General features: G+C 36.4%; 1 protein-coding gene across 16 annotated transcripts in view; it reads left to right on the plus strand.

The window, feature by feature from the left end:
- The first annotated feature begins 612 nt into the window (after positions 1 to 612).
- Positions 613 to 16,789, plus strand: part of LOC139705444 (uncharacterized) — a 42,628-nt gene continuing 26,451 nt past the window's right edge. For 9 of the 16 annotated variants that reach the window (XM_071611373.1, XM_071611372.1, XM_071611374.1 and 6 more), the window contains exons 1-9: positions 614 to 700; positions 5,066 to 5,149; positions 5,339 to 5,410; positions 7,875 to 7,948; positions 9,573 to 9,654; positions 11,505 to 11,603; positions 12,173 to 12,190; positions 12,282 to 12,369; positions 14,514 to 14,587. In XM_071611373.1, the coding sequence (XP_071467474.1) occupies positions 5,107 to 5,149; positions 5,339 to 5,410; positions 7,875 to 7,948; positions 9,573 to 9,654; positions 11,505 to 11,603; positions 12,173 to 12,190; positions 12,282 to 12,369; positions 14,514 to 14,587 (550 nt within the window). In that variant the 5' untranslated portion in view covers positions 614 to 700; positions 5,066 to 5,106. Of the gene's footprint in view, positions 701 to 5,065; positions 5,150 to 5,338; positions 5,411 to 7,874; positions 7,949 to 9,572; positions 9,655 to 11,504; positions 11,604 to 12,172; positions 12,191 to 12,281; positions 12,370 to 14,513; positions 14,588 to 16,789 lie in introns of all 16 variants that reach the window. The other 7 variants (XM_071611378.1, XM_071611377.1, XM_071611382.1 and 4 more) reach the window with 7 other exon arrangements.

The raw sequence follows: 16,789 nt of genomic DNA on the forward strand, positions 1-16,789 counted from the left end.
TCATTTTGGAAATCACTAGTGATGAAAGAGGGGTTGTTTGAAAATTACTATTCTGAGGTAGAACATAGTGAATAGTATGAACTGTCATGTTTCTGTGGAACTATCAATTTTGTTTCTGAGGACTTTCCATTTATCTTGAATGGTGAATCTTTGAGATATTTGTGTGCATTGAACCTGGTGACATCTAGCCCAAAAGATTTCTGTAACTTTGAATTAGTTTAGATATTTCATAGAGAAGCCAATATTAGCTGGGTGCAGTGAAGCATATGTATAATCTCAGCTACGTGGAGGGCTGAGGCAGGAGGATGGCAGATTTCAAGCCAGCCTGAGCATTTTAGAGGGGTGGTATCTCAAAATAATATAAAAGACCTAGGGATGACAGTCAGTGGCAGAATGTTTGCCAAGCATGCACAAGCCTTGGGTTTAATCCCAGGGCCTCACCAAACCCCTCACAATCAGAAGACAAATATTAAGATAAATAGTCATCTAAAAGTTAAGATTAATTTAAACACATATTTGGGAAAATATAAATAAATTATTATTAGATATATTTATTTTTATTTTGCTAGAGGATCCCTCTTTATAACTCTTCTAAGTCATTTAAGTATATCTATACGTTTGTCAGCAGAACCATATTTACATGTGACTCCAGAAAAATGGGAGAAAAATTCTTGATGATACCCAAATCCAGCAGCCAAAGGTATGTAAACATTTAAATTTAAGTTCTGGACTTCCTGTATTTTTCCTTGCTTTAATAATGAAGAATAGGCTAAATGAAATTACCTTTCAAATGAATGTTAGAATGGAAAGATCATTTATTATTTCATAAGCCTAAAAGCATTCAAACTGGTTGCAAATCTACAAATAATTTCAGAATTCATAGTGCCTATAGATCAATTTTATGCTTGGGATTGAGGCAAAAAAATATTTTGATTGTTTGTGCTTCCATTTGGATAATCTCCTTAAATGATCAACTAATTAACAACTGGTTCAAATTAGGAACAAATTTAACAGAAGGACCACTGAATGCATTCATATTAAAAGGTGGTCATTTCTTCTGGCTGAAAATTTTAGTATTATTGGCCTGTAATGTCATGGTCAAGGATTTCATTGTGCCTTGTCTTCAGTGTTTTTTTTTTCAAAGTATGAAACTGACTCTTTAGAGGAAAACAGCTGCCTGAGCAGTTAGGTAAGAGAGCAAATAAATAGGAAAGGAAGAAATCAAAATATCACTGTTTATAGAAGACATGGTCCTTGACCTAGAAGATCCAATAAACTCCATGAAAAACTTCTAGAGATAATGAACAAATTTGGCAAAGTAGCAGGTTCCAAAATGCACATGAAAAAAATCATATACCAACAATGAATCTTCTGAGAAATCAGTTAGAAAAACATTTTTTCCCAATATCTTTAAAAGATTCCTAGGGTTGTTTCTTTTTTTTAAAGTATTTTTATTTTAGTTGTGATGGATTTTATTTTAATTTATTTATTTATATGTGGTACTGAGAATTGAACCCAGTGTCTCACACATGCTAGGCAAGCTCTCTACCACTGACCCACAGCCCCAGCCCCAGCCCCTTAGGATATTTCTAACCAAGGAAGTGAATGACCTCCACATAAAAATTGTGGAACACATTGAATCAAGTAATTGAAGAAGACCTCAAAAGGTGGAAAGACCTTCCATATGTATGGATAAGTAGAATGAATATTATTAAAAGGCCCATACTACCAATAGAAATATACAGATTCAATGCAATCTCCATCAAAATGCCAGTGATATTTTTCACAGAACTAGGAAACAATAGTTCTAAAATTGATTTGGAAGAATAATAAACCTAGAAGAGCCAAAGTAATTTTAAGACAAAACAGTGATGCTGGAGGTATCATAAAACCTGATTTCAAATTATACTACAGAGCTATAGTAACAAAGCCTCATGATACAGGCATAAAATAGACATAGATCTGTGGTACAGAATAGAAGACATCTATTGTCACCTGCTCTTTGACAAAGATGCCAAAAACATACACTGGAGAAAAGAAAGCCTTTTTCACAAATGGTTCTGGGATGACTGGTTATCCATATGTAGAAGAGTAAAATTAAATCTTTGTCTTACCCTGCACAAAAATCATATCAAAGTTGATCAAAGACTTAGGAATTACAGCAGAACCTATGCAACTCCTAGAAGAAAACATTGGGCCAACACTCCAGAATAAAGGCACAGGCAACTGATTTCTCACTAAGACCACTAAAGCTCCCCAAATGATCCAAGAGTTCATCAATGGGATGGCATCCAATTCAAAAGCTTCTGTACAGAAAAGGAAACCAAGGGAATGTGAAGAGAGAAACTACAGAATGGGAGAAAATCTTGACTAGTTATACTTATGACAGAGGATTAATATCTAGAATAGAGAACTCAAAAAGTTTTACACCAAAAAATATAATAACCCAATTCATAAATTGGCAAATGAACAGACACTTCTCAAGAGAAGAAATAAAAATGGCCAACAAATATTTGAAAAAAAAAGTACATCATTAGCAATTAGGGAAATGCAAATCAAAACACTGAAATTTTATTTTACACCAGTCAGAATGGCATCTATCAGGAATAAAAATAATAATCAATGCTGGAGAGGATGTGGAGGAAGTGGAACACTTTATACTTTTCATGGGATTATAAATCACTACAACAATTATGGAAATCAGTATGGAAGCTCTTCCAAAGATTAGGCTTAGAACCACAAATATATAGCTGTACCACTCCAGGGTATTTCTCCTAAATTAAAAAAAGTTATCATATTATGATAATACATGGATACCCATGTTTATATCAGCACAGTTCACGATAGTTACACCATAGAAGCAGCCTAGGTGTCTGCCAATGGATGAATTGTTAGAGTAAATATGATGGATATACACACTATGTAGTTTTATTCAGTCATCAAGAAATCTGAAATTATGTCATTTACAGTAAAATGGATGCAATGGAGACCATTATATTAACAAAATAAGTCAATCTCAGAAGGCTGAGGGACTTTTTTTTACTCACATGCAGTAGCTAGAGAGAAAAAGGAAAAGAAAGGTGGAGGCTGATGTCATGAAAATCAAAGGGAGATTATTAGAGGAAAGGGACCAAGGAATGGAGCATGGGGATTAAGGGGGAAATTCCTGGGAAGTGATATTGGACAAATTATATTAGTACATTGTGTGCATTGTATGAATATGTAAGAACATATTCCATCAGTATATATCAGTAAAAATTGTGGAAAAAAGAAAGAAAGAAAGAAGAATTGCAACTCCCTTTTAAGGGGACTGCCTCTCAGGATGGGGCATTTGCTGTTAGAGCACTAAAGATAACGTCCCAGTTTATTTCTGTTCTATGTTGGAAATCACTAAAAATTATGAACCATGCTTTATCCAACCTATTTTGCGGATATTAGAATATTAACAGTGCAGTTATTGGGGGATTATAACATTTGTGAGGGGTGTTATTGTCCTGTTTTCCCTTATACTCATTATTACTATCCTGAGGTTTGTGCATGCATTTGAATATATTTCTTCTTCATTGTTATATGTGGATATTTTTGGAGAACTGCTTTCTCTGTGCTCTGGCCCTGGGGAAAAGCTGTATCTCAGTGTCAAACCCCACTGTGCAAAGTGGGCACAACCAAAGAGGTAGGTTTACCTATCATCATCTCTTTAAGAGGAAAAAATAATAACCAGCAAGAGCAAAAAACTAGAAGGAAAATATACTTCAACTAATAATTGAATGCTTATTTAAAAGCATCTCTAAGACTCCACTAACCGAAGAGAAGAAATGGGAAATCACAAACTGTGTGGATGAAAAAAAAAAAAAAAGGCAACAGTGACAGTTAAATTAACTAAATTCAGAAAAAAAGGTGAAAAAGTAGTGAGATAGAACAGAGAGGAAGAAATGAGGGGAAAATAAATAAAAATAAGAAAAATGGCATTAAAATGAGAATAAAAAGTGATATGGAGATTAAAAAAATAAGAAGAAATTAAAAGGAAAAAAATGAAATAAGAAGAGCTGTTTTTTCCTTTATTCCAAAGATTCTGGGATGCCATGTTTTCATATTGTTTCTTTGTGTTTTAAAATCTCTGGCCATCATGCAAAAGTATATTTTTCATTCTCCACATGTTTCTGAAGTTTTCTATTCTTTTGATATCTAATGTCCTTTCATTATGATATTAGAAGATGGAGGGCATTATATTAATTTTTTGTATTTGCTATGACTTCTTTTGTGTCCTAGATATATGATCTACTGAAGTGATGTGCTGCTGAGTAGAATGTGTTTCTGCTGTTGGAAATAGGAACTCTTGTTGGTTTCTTCTTGCATTGTTTCCTCATGTTACTTGTTTTTTGTGCATGTATTTGGATTGATTTTTCATCTGATATTTGATGTGAGTCATTATATTGAGATTTCTCTTTTGAATAGTCCTGAGATATAGTTAAGTCATATTTTCAAAACTCCGACTCAGTGTGAGAAAGTGATAGTATCATTCATTCAAAACAATTTCTAAGAGAATGTCACCAGGAAGAGGAACAACTTTGAAGCAAAGCACTTGTAAATATGTAAGAAAATATATTTAAAATGATGACTCTAAATTATCTAACCAATGTGAAGAGAGTGTTAATAATGCAGAAAGCACAAAAAATTGATATAAGTGATTCCAAAATTAATATTCCAAGAGAGAAAAAGTAAAAAATAAAAAAAATGAAAGAAAAAGTGGTGGAAGGTAAAATCTACAGAAGGAAAATAAAGGTGATCATGAAAAAGAGAAATGATGCAAATAGAAATGAGAGATGAGAAAACAAGTACAACAAAAACCCCATTGAAACAAGGAAAAGACTATGAATAGATTAAAACGTAAATAATGATGAAAAATATAAAAAATCTACAAAAATTCAAGACCTAGACAATTTTTCCTTGCTGATGTAATTAAAAAGTGGATGCTTATTTCTACAACATCTATTTTTAGAATTAATCAGTCTTTTGGGGTTTCTGGCTAGCAACTACAGATCTCCTTATTTGTTCTGAATTCTAGTCCAAAAAGACTGGAGTCTTGACTGTGAAATACACTCCTGTATGCCTACCAGGAAGTGCTACAGAACCATTTTCAGAAGCAGAGGTAAATTGTCTTGAACAACTGGCTTTGTGTACCTGCAAATAGTCGTTGGGCTACAGTAGGAGCTGCCCAAAAACATGCACAAATTGAGACTATGGAGCATTCTGTACTGTAAAATTCAGCTTGCCATATTACCTGTCTTTTGTTTGAAATACACAACATTTATTTAATATATTTTTCAAACTCATTTAGGCCTTCTTGAAATAAATGATACTCCTCCAAATCAATCAGTATGGATGAAGGATGCAAAGATACTTAAATCAGGTAAATTTGTAATACAAGTTCTCTGGGAAGATGTGTATGACAACATTTGAAATGTTTGCAGTCTGTATACTTTTAATGCATTTAAAAACTTCATTTTATATTGGACACTGAAAACTTTGTATCTTGTATGTGGAAACATTTTCTCAGTTCAAGTTGATATATTTTTATTTTGTACCATTGCCTTCTAATGGTACATTTATGCTTATGTACCTCACATTGCTCCTGCCCATGGCATTTGTAGTATCCTAGCCACAGTGCAAATATGAGTATGAACTGATGTGTACAATATGATAGTCCAAGTATTTTATTTTTATTTTTTAGTTGTTGATGGACGACTTTTATTTATTTATTTATATGTGGTGCTGAGAATTGAACCCAGTGCCTCACACATGCTAGGCAAGCGCTTTACCTTGCTCTACAACTGCTCTATAACCTCATCCCTAGTCCAAGTATTGTAAAATTAACTATAAGTCTTTCTTTATACAAATCATGCCTACCTCTGTATGTTTAACCCTTTCCTTTGTCTTTAATGTCCCCTCTCATTACTCCTCATTAATCTCCATATTTTTTGACATGGAATTGTTGTCTTTCTCTCTTGCAACTTTCATGCTGTCACCGTTTCTTGCCCATGGCTGCTAACTACACACCATAAGAAACAGCTCAGGCCATATTTCTGACAACTTTTATCCACACAAGCACATTCCAGGAGCTCAGTCAATTGTTAGGTCATGTAAATAAAGATTGGTGACAACGTTGACTGATAAATTTATTTTCTCTAACACATGAGTAAAGAGTGAAGTTTGTAAATGAAAATTTACAGAAGAAGTTGTGAAGAGTCGGTAGAAGAAATTACTAACGTACTAAGAAAGGACCAAGCAAAGAAACACCAGACTATGTACATAGGAAAGTGATGTCAGAATCATTCCACTGTTCCTGCTCCATTCTCTTAATTCCCCTTTGCTAATATAACTCCTAGTTTACCCCCATCCATAGCATTCACATATCAAAGGGAACATTTGGGTTTTGTTTTTTGGGGATAGGCTTATTTCACTTAAATCATATACAAATATTAGTTAGGATCCCAATTAGTATAAGATATACTCTGAATTTGTGTAAATATGTCAAAATACAATCTAATATCATGTATAACACAATTGAACAAATAAAAATTGTATGTACTTTAAAAATACTTACAAAACTGGGCTGGGGTTGTGGCTCAGTGGCAGAGCATTTGCCTAGCATGCTTGAGGCACTGGGTTTGATTCTCAGCATCGCGTATCAATAAATAAAAGAAAGGACCATTGACAACTTAAAAAATATTAAAAAGAATACAAAGAAACTCAGGTTTCTAGAAGTGGGCAAAAAATCTTCATAGGACCTCATTATCCTATTATATTATCTGTAGTACTTATTTTGTTCCCCTTAGTTATACATGACAGGAGAATACATTTGACACATCATGCAGAAATTGAGTATAACTTCTCATTCATTTTGTGTACATGATATAGAGAGAGTTACAGAGGTCATGTAATCATATATGCATAAAGGATAATAGTGATACTTTTGATTAAGGAGAAATGAAACTGTTGGATTCTTTAATCTTATATGTAAATCTTAAGTATTTTATTGTTTATTCAGTCTTCATTAAACTGTAATGGATATAAAAACAAAAATAAAACAAACACCACCCTATGTCAGCAGAGAAAGACATAATTAAGCAAGACTTCATAAAAGGTCTGAGTCATAAAAGAAGAAAAGAAATCTATCAGAATAGAAGACAAAAACATTTCAGATATGAGGAAATGGGCATAATTGATAAAGGTGTAATGCTATCAGTCATGTTGGAAATTACAATTACTGAAGAGGGGTTGTTTCAACATTTCTCTTCTGAGGCAGAGCCTAGTAAACAGTGTGAATTGTCATGTCTCTATGGGATTTTAAAATTTTGTTTCTGAGGATTTTCCATTTGTTTGAGTGGTAAATCTTGGACATGTTTGTGTGCATTGAACCTGGTGACATGTAGTAGCTCCCCAAGAGGTTTTCAGAGTTTTGGATTAGTCTCAGTATTTCCTAGAGAAGTCAATAGTAGCTGGGTTCAATGAAGCACATCTGTAATCCCAGCTATGTGAGGGGCTGAGGCAGGAGAATTGCAGCTTTCAAGCCAGCCTGGGAATGCTGAGTGACAGTGTCTCAAAATATTATTAAAGACCTTGGGATGAAACTCAGTGGCAGAATATTGCAATACTTGCACAGTCCATGGGTTCATTTCCAAGAGCACCCCCACTCACACACAGTGGCAATATAAATTTAGAAATAAATATTCAGCTAACAGTTAAGCTTAAAGTAAATACAGATGTGGGAAAATATAAATAAATTATTGTTAGATATACTTATCTTTATTATGCTAGAGGATCCATCTTTATAACTGTTCTGTGTCATTTAAGTAAATCTATACTTTCGTCAGCAGAGCCTCATTTAGATGTGACACCAAAGGAAGGGCAAGATACTCTTGATGGTACTGAACACCTGCAGCCAAAGGTACATAAACATTTAAATTCATATTTATCATTGCTTTCATAATGAAGAATAGGTCAAATGAAATTACCTTTCAAAGCAATGTTAGAATGAGAAGATCATCAATTATTTCATAAGTCTAAAAACATTCAAACTGGTTATGAATCTACAAATAATTTCAGAATTCATGGTAGATCATAGATCAATTTAATCCTTGGTATTGATGAGAAATTTTTTTATTGTTTATGCTTCCATGTGGCTAACTTCCTTAAATGACCAATGAGTTATGATTAATAACTGGTTGAAATTGTGAACAAATGTAACAGCAGTGGCCATTGAATGTATTCATGTTTAAGGGTGGTCACATCTCGTGGTTCAAAGATTTCATTGTGTCTTGACTTCTGTTGACTCAGCCACACTCTTTTTGTGGGTGTCTTCCAGCCTAGTGAAGTCAGGTCACAGTGGGTCTTGGAACTATGAAATCAAATGCCTGGCTTTTCTGATCTCTCATGGCTAAATCCAAGAAAATAAGAGCCCTAATGAAGATGGGTCCTGGCCAGGCACTCTGAAACTGCAGGGAAAAGTCTTCAGTGCACCTGTGCTCCCTTGACTTGTCAGGAAGAATCCAGGTCCCTTCTTGCTGAAAACCATTCATTTGACTTGAGTGGCATGAGCTTTTGTTGAAATGGCTGGGATTCCCTCACTGGGCCTCCTGGAGGGCAGCTTTCCCTCTTCACCCTAACCAGTTTTGTTCTGACACTCATGCAGTCTGATTCTTTGGTAAATTCTTTTATAGAACCCAGTACTTCTGGGTTTCATCTGGTGTCTGGCTCTCTGTAGTTATATACTGCAGTGTTTTTTACCATCACCTCAACATACAGCCACACACCAGTTGAACTATGTCACATCCAGTGAGCAGCTGACAAGCACAGTGTGCTTATGCACTCCCATTTTTTCCCTTGGTACACTTTTCCTTAGCTGTTTCCTAACTGGAAATTGCTGCATACTCTCCCTCATAATGGTTCGCTGTTATATACAGGTAAAATAAAGGAACGTTTTTCATACTACTTTGATACTTTGTTAAATAATTTTTCTTCTCAGTAAAAATTTTCCCAAAAGACATTAACATTTCTGAAGTCTTTGATTAGCTAAAATGAAGCAAATGTGAGAATGCTCCATTTCTGCTCAGCATATCGTAATTCAAATTGTCTTATCAAACAAGTATCTAGTGTTAACACAAAATACTGTCTTTAAAATGTTTCAGATGTTTAAAGCTGTCTAACATCAGGTGTATTTGTAAGAATATTTTAAAATATATTTTTAAAATATTCTCTTATTTTTGGTAGAAAATATTGAGTACGGTTAGGTGTAGAGATGTTATATCTTTGTGAAGTTATGCACATCATTTAGTATGTTGTCAGTGAATGTTTTCTTCTGTCCTTGCATTCTTGTTTTAGAGTCAGTAGCCATAACGTTGAAAGTTAGGCTTAATTGGAGAGGATGTACAAAATTCTATTCAAATGTTTAAGTTTTAAGCATTTACTTGTCTAGTATTTATTCTTATTGATTTTAAAAGTGGAAATTTAGGTGTCTGCATTTAAATAGTGATTAAGAATATGCAACTCAATACTGACATTAATTTTACCAGCGCATCTGTGATATTTGTTCACCAAAGTGCTTTGATCATTTTTCTTGGGATGCACTTCAAATGGAAAAGCATATTGTGGAAGGTAAGAGCCACATATTTTAAAAATGTTTGTTCGAAAGAATATTTTTTTTAAATACTAAGCAGTAAATATATTTGAGTAATTGAGGATATGAACCTACTAAATACTTGGTACCAAAAGGGAAAGGTAATAAGCAGAATATCTTCTCATGTTTTAGTGACAGGTAAAATTCAGAGTGTCATCATGTGATCCAAACTATTAATTCTGTTTCAAAACCTGAAAAGAACAATGTTGGGAAATACTGAAGAGATGAGTAGAAAGTGGAATGAAGAATGAGCAAAGCAGTGTGCAGTAAGTTAATGGAGAAAAAAAGAAGCAGATGTGCACTCTGAAGGGGGAAACTAACTTTCATATGTTAGAAAGAGGGAGAGCAGCATATGAAAATTGTGAGAAGAATATATGACCTTCCAGTATCAAACCTGGTCTGAAATACAGTGCTATTTTTTTTCCCACTTTTCTTTTCTTCCTATCGGTGAGAATGGCATTAAGGAATGAAATACTAGGTCATCCAGAGCTACCTTGATTTTACCTCAAATATACATAAACCTATATGTTTCCACAGCCATATACATAATTTCACAACATATGCAATGCTGCTATTTCCAATGACAGTAGATACTCTAGAGGACGTGAGAATGGGGATTAGAGCAGACTTGGTTATGGAGTGATCACCAAAAACACAACCTGATGAAATGTCCAGTGGACATATTGAATCTTTATACAGCTTTGATTTGGGGGATAGGGTACAGAGCAGATTGAGGCTCTATTCAAAATATGAAATTAAGGTAGAGGATTCAGATTTGAACTCCTTTAGGCCAGATTTCTCCAGTTCCATGAGTCAGTTGTTGGGGATGAGGTTCAAAATACACATTGCAATTCAGAAGGTGTTTGATTCTGCATTTACAATACATTCTAAGGTGATTCCAAAGGTAATGGACTTCTATTTCAAAAATGCTCAGTGAAGAGCAATGTGATGAGAACTGAGGACAAAAACCAGATGAATGGAAGGCAAATATTTTGCTTTCATTTCAGAACATGCTTCTTGACAAGGGGGAAGAATAAAAAACAGGAATAAAGAAATATTATTAGATACTGTTCTGAATTGGGGAAGAACTACTGACTAGGAAAGATTCCTAAAGAGACCCTCCAATACGATGATCAAGAACACAGTGTAAGAGGTTCTTTTAGAAAAGCTGAAGAATAGGTGTAAAGAGGGAGGAAAGAAGGAAGATACCTAGGTACATAAGGAGATAAGGATGAGGAAGCACAAAATGCATTTAAGCTGTGTTCCTTCCAAAAAAACTATGACTACTATTTTGCTCATAGATGATAAAAAAAAGATGAGAAGGGTAGAATGGGGTCAAACTTGAGCAAGTCACTTCCCTCTGCTGCACTTGCAGGTCTGGAGCCTCTATTTGGCAGTGATGTTAATGGTTCAGATGAGATTTCTATGATTGTAGAAGCATTGGCTTTTTGCAAAAACACAGCTCTCATCTGTTCCCTATTCTGGGGAGGGAGACATAGTATAATGGAATCCAGAACTTTTAGGAAGCTATAAATGTGCTCTACTCCTGAGTGACACCTGACCCTATTCAGAGCTCATTTTGTGAGAGAGTCATTTCATGGAAATCCTTGAAAGACGACCAAGATATAGGAAAGCAGACTTGTTGGGAACAGAAGTCTTTGTATAACTTATACTTTGAATATCAAAAGAGTTACTTTTCATGGGTACTCCCACAAGTTTAAGTGCATTTTAAGTACAGTAGGAAATAATTCTGCAATAACACAATCAACTCTTTCCCTTTGTATTACCATGCTTTGAGACTTTAACCTTACCATGCATTGTTTCTCAGAACTGGGCCCTCTGTCTTCTCCTGTGATTGTATCAAGCAAGCTCAAGTTGCCTAAAGCAGAGGATGCAAGAAAGGAAGGCACACCAGTGTCCCCCATGGGTATGAGAAATCAAGAACGTTTTTAATGAGCCCTTTTCTGAAAGTGTGTATCTCAGCCAATCGGTTGAGGGAAAGTTCTTGTATCAGAAATGAATGACCAACCCCTTTCACTGGACTCTACACAATTGGTACTCACTAACTTCTAGCACAACTGGAGGAACAGCACAGGTGTTGGTAGTGCAGTGAACTAAGAACTCCCATATGTTTCAATGAAGATATCTGCCATCACATTCTTCCTCACTGTGCCTGTTTACATTGGCATCCATTTGCTTTCCTGTTTGATTTGTGGCTATTGGAAAGAGTCTCTCAGTTGGAAACTTCTCTGCTTGTGTTGACTCAACCTACATTTCTGCCCCTGTTTGATGTGGTACCATGCAGCCGTGTGGTTTTGAGAACCAAAAACCAGGAAATATGCACACAAACCCAAAAAGGGCCAAATGCTACAGAAGTTATTCCCAAAGCTAAGCATGAGTGTCCAGCTCCTTCTTAATATGACAGGAAAGTATGGCTGGTTTTGTCACATGCGTGCCTAATTGACTCTATGTCCCTTTTCCTTTTCACTGTCTCAGACGGATCCTTCCTTGAAGGTAATGTCACCTTATGTTTCTCCTCCTATGACCTACACATTGCAGAAAATACACAGCATTTATTTGATATCATTTTCCCAAACCCATCCAGCCTCCCACTGGATTGAGACATTCTCCTGCAACTACAGCCATAGAGTTGAAGGGTGCCAGGAAGAAGAATATCAGGACTGTCACATCAGGTACATTTTGCACTAGGAGTTCTTTGGAAAGGCATCTATGGAAACACCTGAAATGGTGGCATTATGTGAAAACCTCTGAAAGGCTCCCCTTCCTCATTCTTTTGTATGCCCAATTAGAAGGGGAGATTGGATACAGAAAAGGCCAATGTCAACATGGGCATTCATGTTGATACAAAATTGCCTTTATAAGCGTAAGAAAAATACTTTTAAAGGCAACCATTATCTCAGTTTTGTGTAAAACCCAAGATCCACCACTGGATTTAGGGATTTATAACCATGAATGAGGAAGTTTAGTCTAAGGTTCTCCAAAGTTTTCATATGTGCAGTGGACAGCTAGACAGTAGTGCCAGGCTCCTGAGAGACTGAGGTCCACATTAGAGTTGGACGCAGGAATAGATGGTGAGCCTGTGAGACATATGAAGAAACCACGTAAAAACAATTCGATTGCATTCTACCATGACACCCAGTGTATTCTTTGATGGCTCATACCCGTGTTGTGCTTTATGCATGGATTTACTCAGTCAGTGTCCTCCTCCTCTCATGTGATTTATTCTGCAATCACTTAATATATTATGTCACTATACATTTCCCCTTTCCTTTCTCCTATAGAAAAAGTATTGTATTTTTAGCACAAAGGCAACAATTTCCTCGCATGGTCTCTGAGGCTGCCCATCCAAAGTTCCTCCTTCATGACACTGATGCCATCGATCATATTCCTACTTGTGAATGTAAAAATCATATTCAAGGGAGGGAATTGAACCCAGGACTTTGACATGCGAAGCAGTTGCTCTACCTGAGCCTGAATGCCAGCTCTTCTGATTCATTGCGGAGCTTGGTAAATCCAAGGCTCAGGACATTGCACAGCAAACATGGAAAACACTTTCCTCAACGTAGGCAGCTGAGCAGCACAAAAACCTCATGGTGAACACAAAAACCTGAATCAGTTCCTGTAGTTCATTTCCCATCTGATTGGATCCCTTTTATGCACTTGTGAAATGATCCATGATCCAGGGACACAGATTTGTACATGAATTCACTTAAGTCTGGATCCTCATGACTTCTGGATTGCAGGGAACAACGTGAAGTCTTCATATCCTCTATGTGTCTGCATACCTTCCCCCAGTCCAGGTGTGTATAGATTTTATATTGTGCTGTTGCCTTCTACACATTCACCACCAATTTTGCACAGGCCCCTTGCATTTGATGTGCCCAGGGGATTTGTCATGTTGTTCTCGCTACACTGCACATATGAGGCATGAACCTCTGTGTACCCACATTGCCTTTATGCACTGACGTTTTATGCACGTGATGGTCCAAGTGTTCTCAAGTTAACTAGAAACCTTTCAGAGTGTAAATTGTGCCTCTCTCTATGTATACATCCCTATCCCCTGTCCTTTCAATCACTTGACACGACTCCTCATCACTCCCTGTATTTCTTTTGAGCAATGCAGATGCCATTGAATTATGGTCTCTCTCTCTCTTGCAACTCCCTTCCTTGCTGTCACCATTTCCAACCCCTGGCTGCCCCCCTCTCTCATTCAGACACTGCTCTGGTCCTACATCCAGGAACGCCACAACATCTGAAGTCTTTTATCCACACTAGCACTTACCAGGAGCTCAGTCAACTATCAGGTCAAGTAAATCAAGACTCTTGGCACTGGTGACTGATAACATTGACTGATGATGGGACCCATAATGTTGTTCCCTGCAATCCAGAAGTCATGAGGATCCAGACCTAAGGGAATCATTGACAATGTGTGATTTAAACATCCAGTGGAAAAACTACTAAAGAGCTAGCCAAGGAGCAATGCAAGAACCACCAGTCTGTGTACCTAGGAAATTTATGTCAGGTTCATTCCAATGGTTTTCCTAATATCTAGCATAAGAACCCTCAGGAGGAAACTCGGTGGCAGAATATTTGCCAAGCATGCCAAAGTCCAAGGGTTCCATTCCAGGATCACTCACTCACACACAGCAGCAATATAAGTAATAAAATCAGCATTCAGCTGAAACTGAAGCTGCACGTAAATGCATGTGTGGGAAAAGAGAAGTGAATTACTGTTAGACCTGTGTATTTCCATTAGGACACAGGATCACTTTTCAAGATGTTCTAATTCATTTATGTAAATCTGCATATTTGTCAGCAGAACCACATTTCAATGTGACAGCAGAGGAAGGAGGCACAACCCTTGGTGGTTCCAAGAAGTGGAAGCCAAAGGTATGTAAATATGTCCATTTCAGTTCCTGGCTTCCCAACATTTTCCTTGCTTTACTAATGGACAGTAGACCCCATGAATTTACCTCTCCAAGTGTTCTCATCATGCGTAGGTCATCACTGAATCCTTAGGTCTAAAAAAACTTGGAATGGTTATGAATGTGCAACCCATTTCAGAATTCATGGTACCTTATTGAACTAGTTGCTCCTTGAGTCTGAGGCCTAAAATTGCTTGCTATTTTCTGCTTCCATTTGAATAACCTCCTTAAACGATCAATGACTTATGATCAAATATGAGACTTATTAACAGCTGGTTATTATTATGAACAAATAAAAAAAGCAGTGGCCACTTAATGGACTCATGTTCAACGGTGGGTCCCTACTTGTGGCTCAAAATGTTAGGTTTATACTACCAGCCTCTAATCAAGGGTCATGGATTTCCCTAGGCCTTGTCTTTCATGTCTATTCCCCAGTAGAGAACTGACTCAATTCTGCAACACAGCTGCCTGAGCAGTCAGGCAAGACAGCCAAAATAAAAGGGCAAGAATAGGAAAGGAAGAAATCAAAATATCATTGTTGGAAGAACAATAGGATCTTGGCTCTTGAAGATCCAAGAAACTCCACCAAAATATTTCCAGAAGTAATAAACAAATTGAGAAAAGGAGCAGGATAGAAAATGAACATTAAAAAGAAAAAAAACCAAAAACCTGTGCTTTCCCATAGACCCACAGTGAATCTTCAGAGCATGCAATCAGGAAAGCCATTTCTTTCCCATGATATTCTGAGTTTCCCTGCTAGATTCTACTGCACCCTTTTTGTGGCTGTCTCCTGGCCTATTGAATTCAGGTCCCAATGGATCTTGGAAATATGAACTCAAAATCACTTTTCTGCCTTGGTATCCTTTTCTGTAACTGTTTCCTAACTAGAAAGTGCTGCCTACTCTACCACTTCATTAAGCACAAGTTAGATAAATGCAAAATGGAGAAAACTTTCTCTCCCTAATTTGGCATCATGTGTGATGGATGAGTCTTCTTAGTAAAAATTTCCCCAAACATTATTAGATTGCAAAAGTTTTTGTTCAGCTAAGTGAGGCCGAGGTAACACTGTTCCATTTCCATTCAGCGTAGCATAATTCAAATTGTCTTACAAACCAACATGATTCTATCACCAAATGTCCTGTCATCGGAATGTTTCCAGTGTGTAATGCTGGCTGATATCCGGTGAATTTGTCAGAATGTGTTCGAGTATATTTTAAATATCATTCTCTCCTTTATGCTAGAAAATGTTGAATCGGGTTAGATGTTACAGGTGTTGTATGTTTGCGCAGTTATGCACATCAGATAGTATGTTTTGAGAGAATGCATTTCTTCTGTGATTGCATTCTTGTTTTAGAGTCAGTAGCCATGTGAAGATGAAAGTTGGTCTTTATGGGAGAGGATATATGAAGTTCTCTTTTCAATCATTCAATTTTGGAAGACAAGACTTGGATAGTTTTTTAATCCTTACTTATGTGCAAAGTGCAAATGAGATATCTGCTTTAAAATCATGATTCTGAATCAGTTATTGATAATCATTTTAAATGATATCAATTTTGATATTAATTTCACCAGAGAGTCTCTGAGATTTGCTCAGGAGAGAGCTTGGATGGTTTCTCTGAGGATGCATTTGAAAAGGAAATGCATACTCTGGAAGATAAGTGCCAAACAGTTTAAAAAATTTTCAGTGACCAAAATATTTATTTAAATTCTAATTTGAAGTATATTTGAGTAGTTTTATACATGAGTCTTCTTAGTAGTGCTTACACATGTGGAAGGTAACAAGATGTTTTCTGCTTGTGCCATTTGTGGAACAGGTAAACTTCAAAGTGTATCAGTTGATTGGAGTAACTGATTCAAAACCTGAGTAGATTAATGTTAGGAAACACTGGAGGGGAGAGTAGAAGGTGGATTGAAGGAGGAGGAAGGCAGAGGGCAGAGAGTCAATGGAGACAAAGCAGCAGGTGTGCAGTGTGAATGGGAGAAACTCAGATGAAGTGGCAGAAAGAGTGCCAGAAAGAGAGAGAGAAGAATATTAGAGATGCCATAAAGCCTTTTGAGCTTCAGGGACTAAATGTGGCATAAGTTGTAGTGCCAAATTGTTCCACTCATTCTTGTCTTCTTTCCAGTGAGAAAGGCATTCAGGAATGAAGTCTCAGGTCATACAGAG

This window comes from Marmota flaviventris, chromosome 4 (assembly GCF_047511675.1).
Source record: "Marmota flaviventris isolate mMarFla1 chromosome 4, mMarFla1.hap1, whole genome shotgun sequence".
NCBI classification, from domain to species: Eukaryota; Metazoa; Chordata; class Mammalia; order Rodentia; family Sciuridae; genus Marmota; species Marmota flaviventris.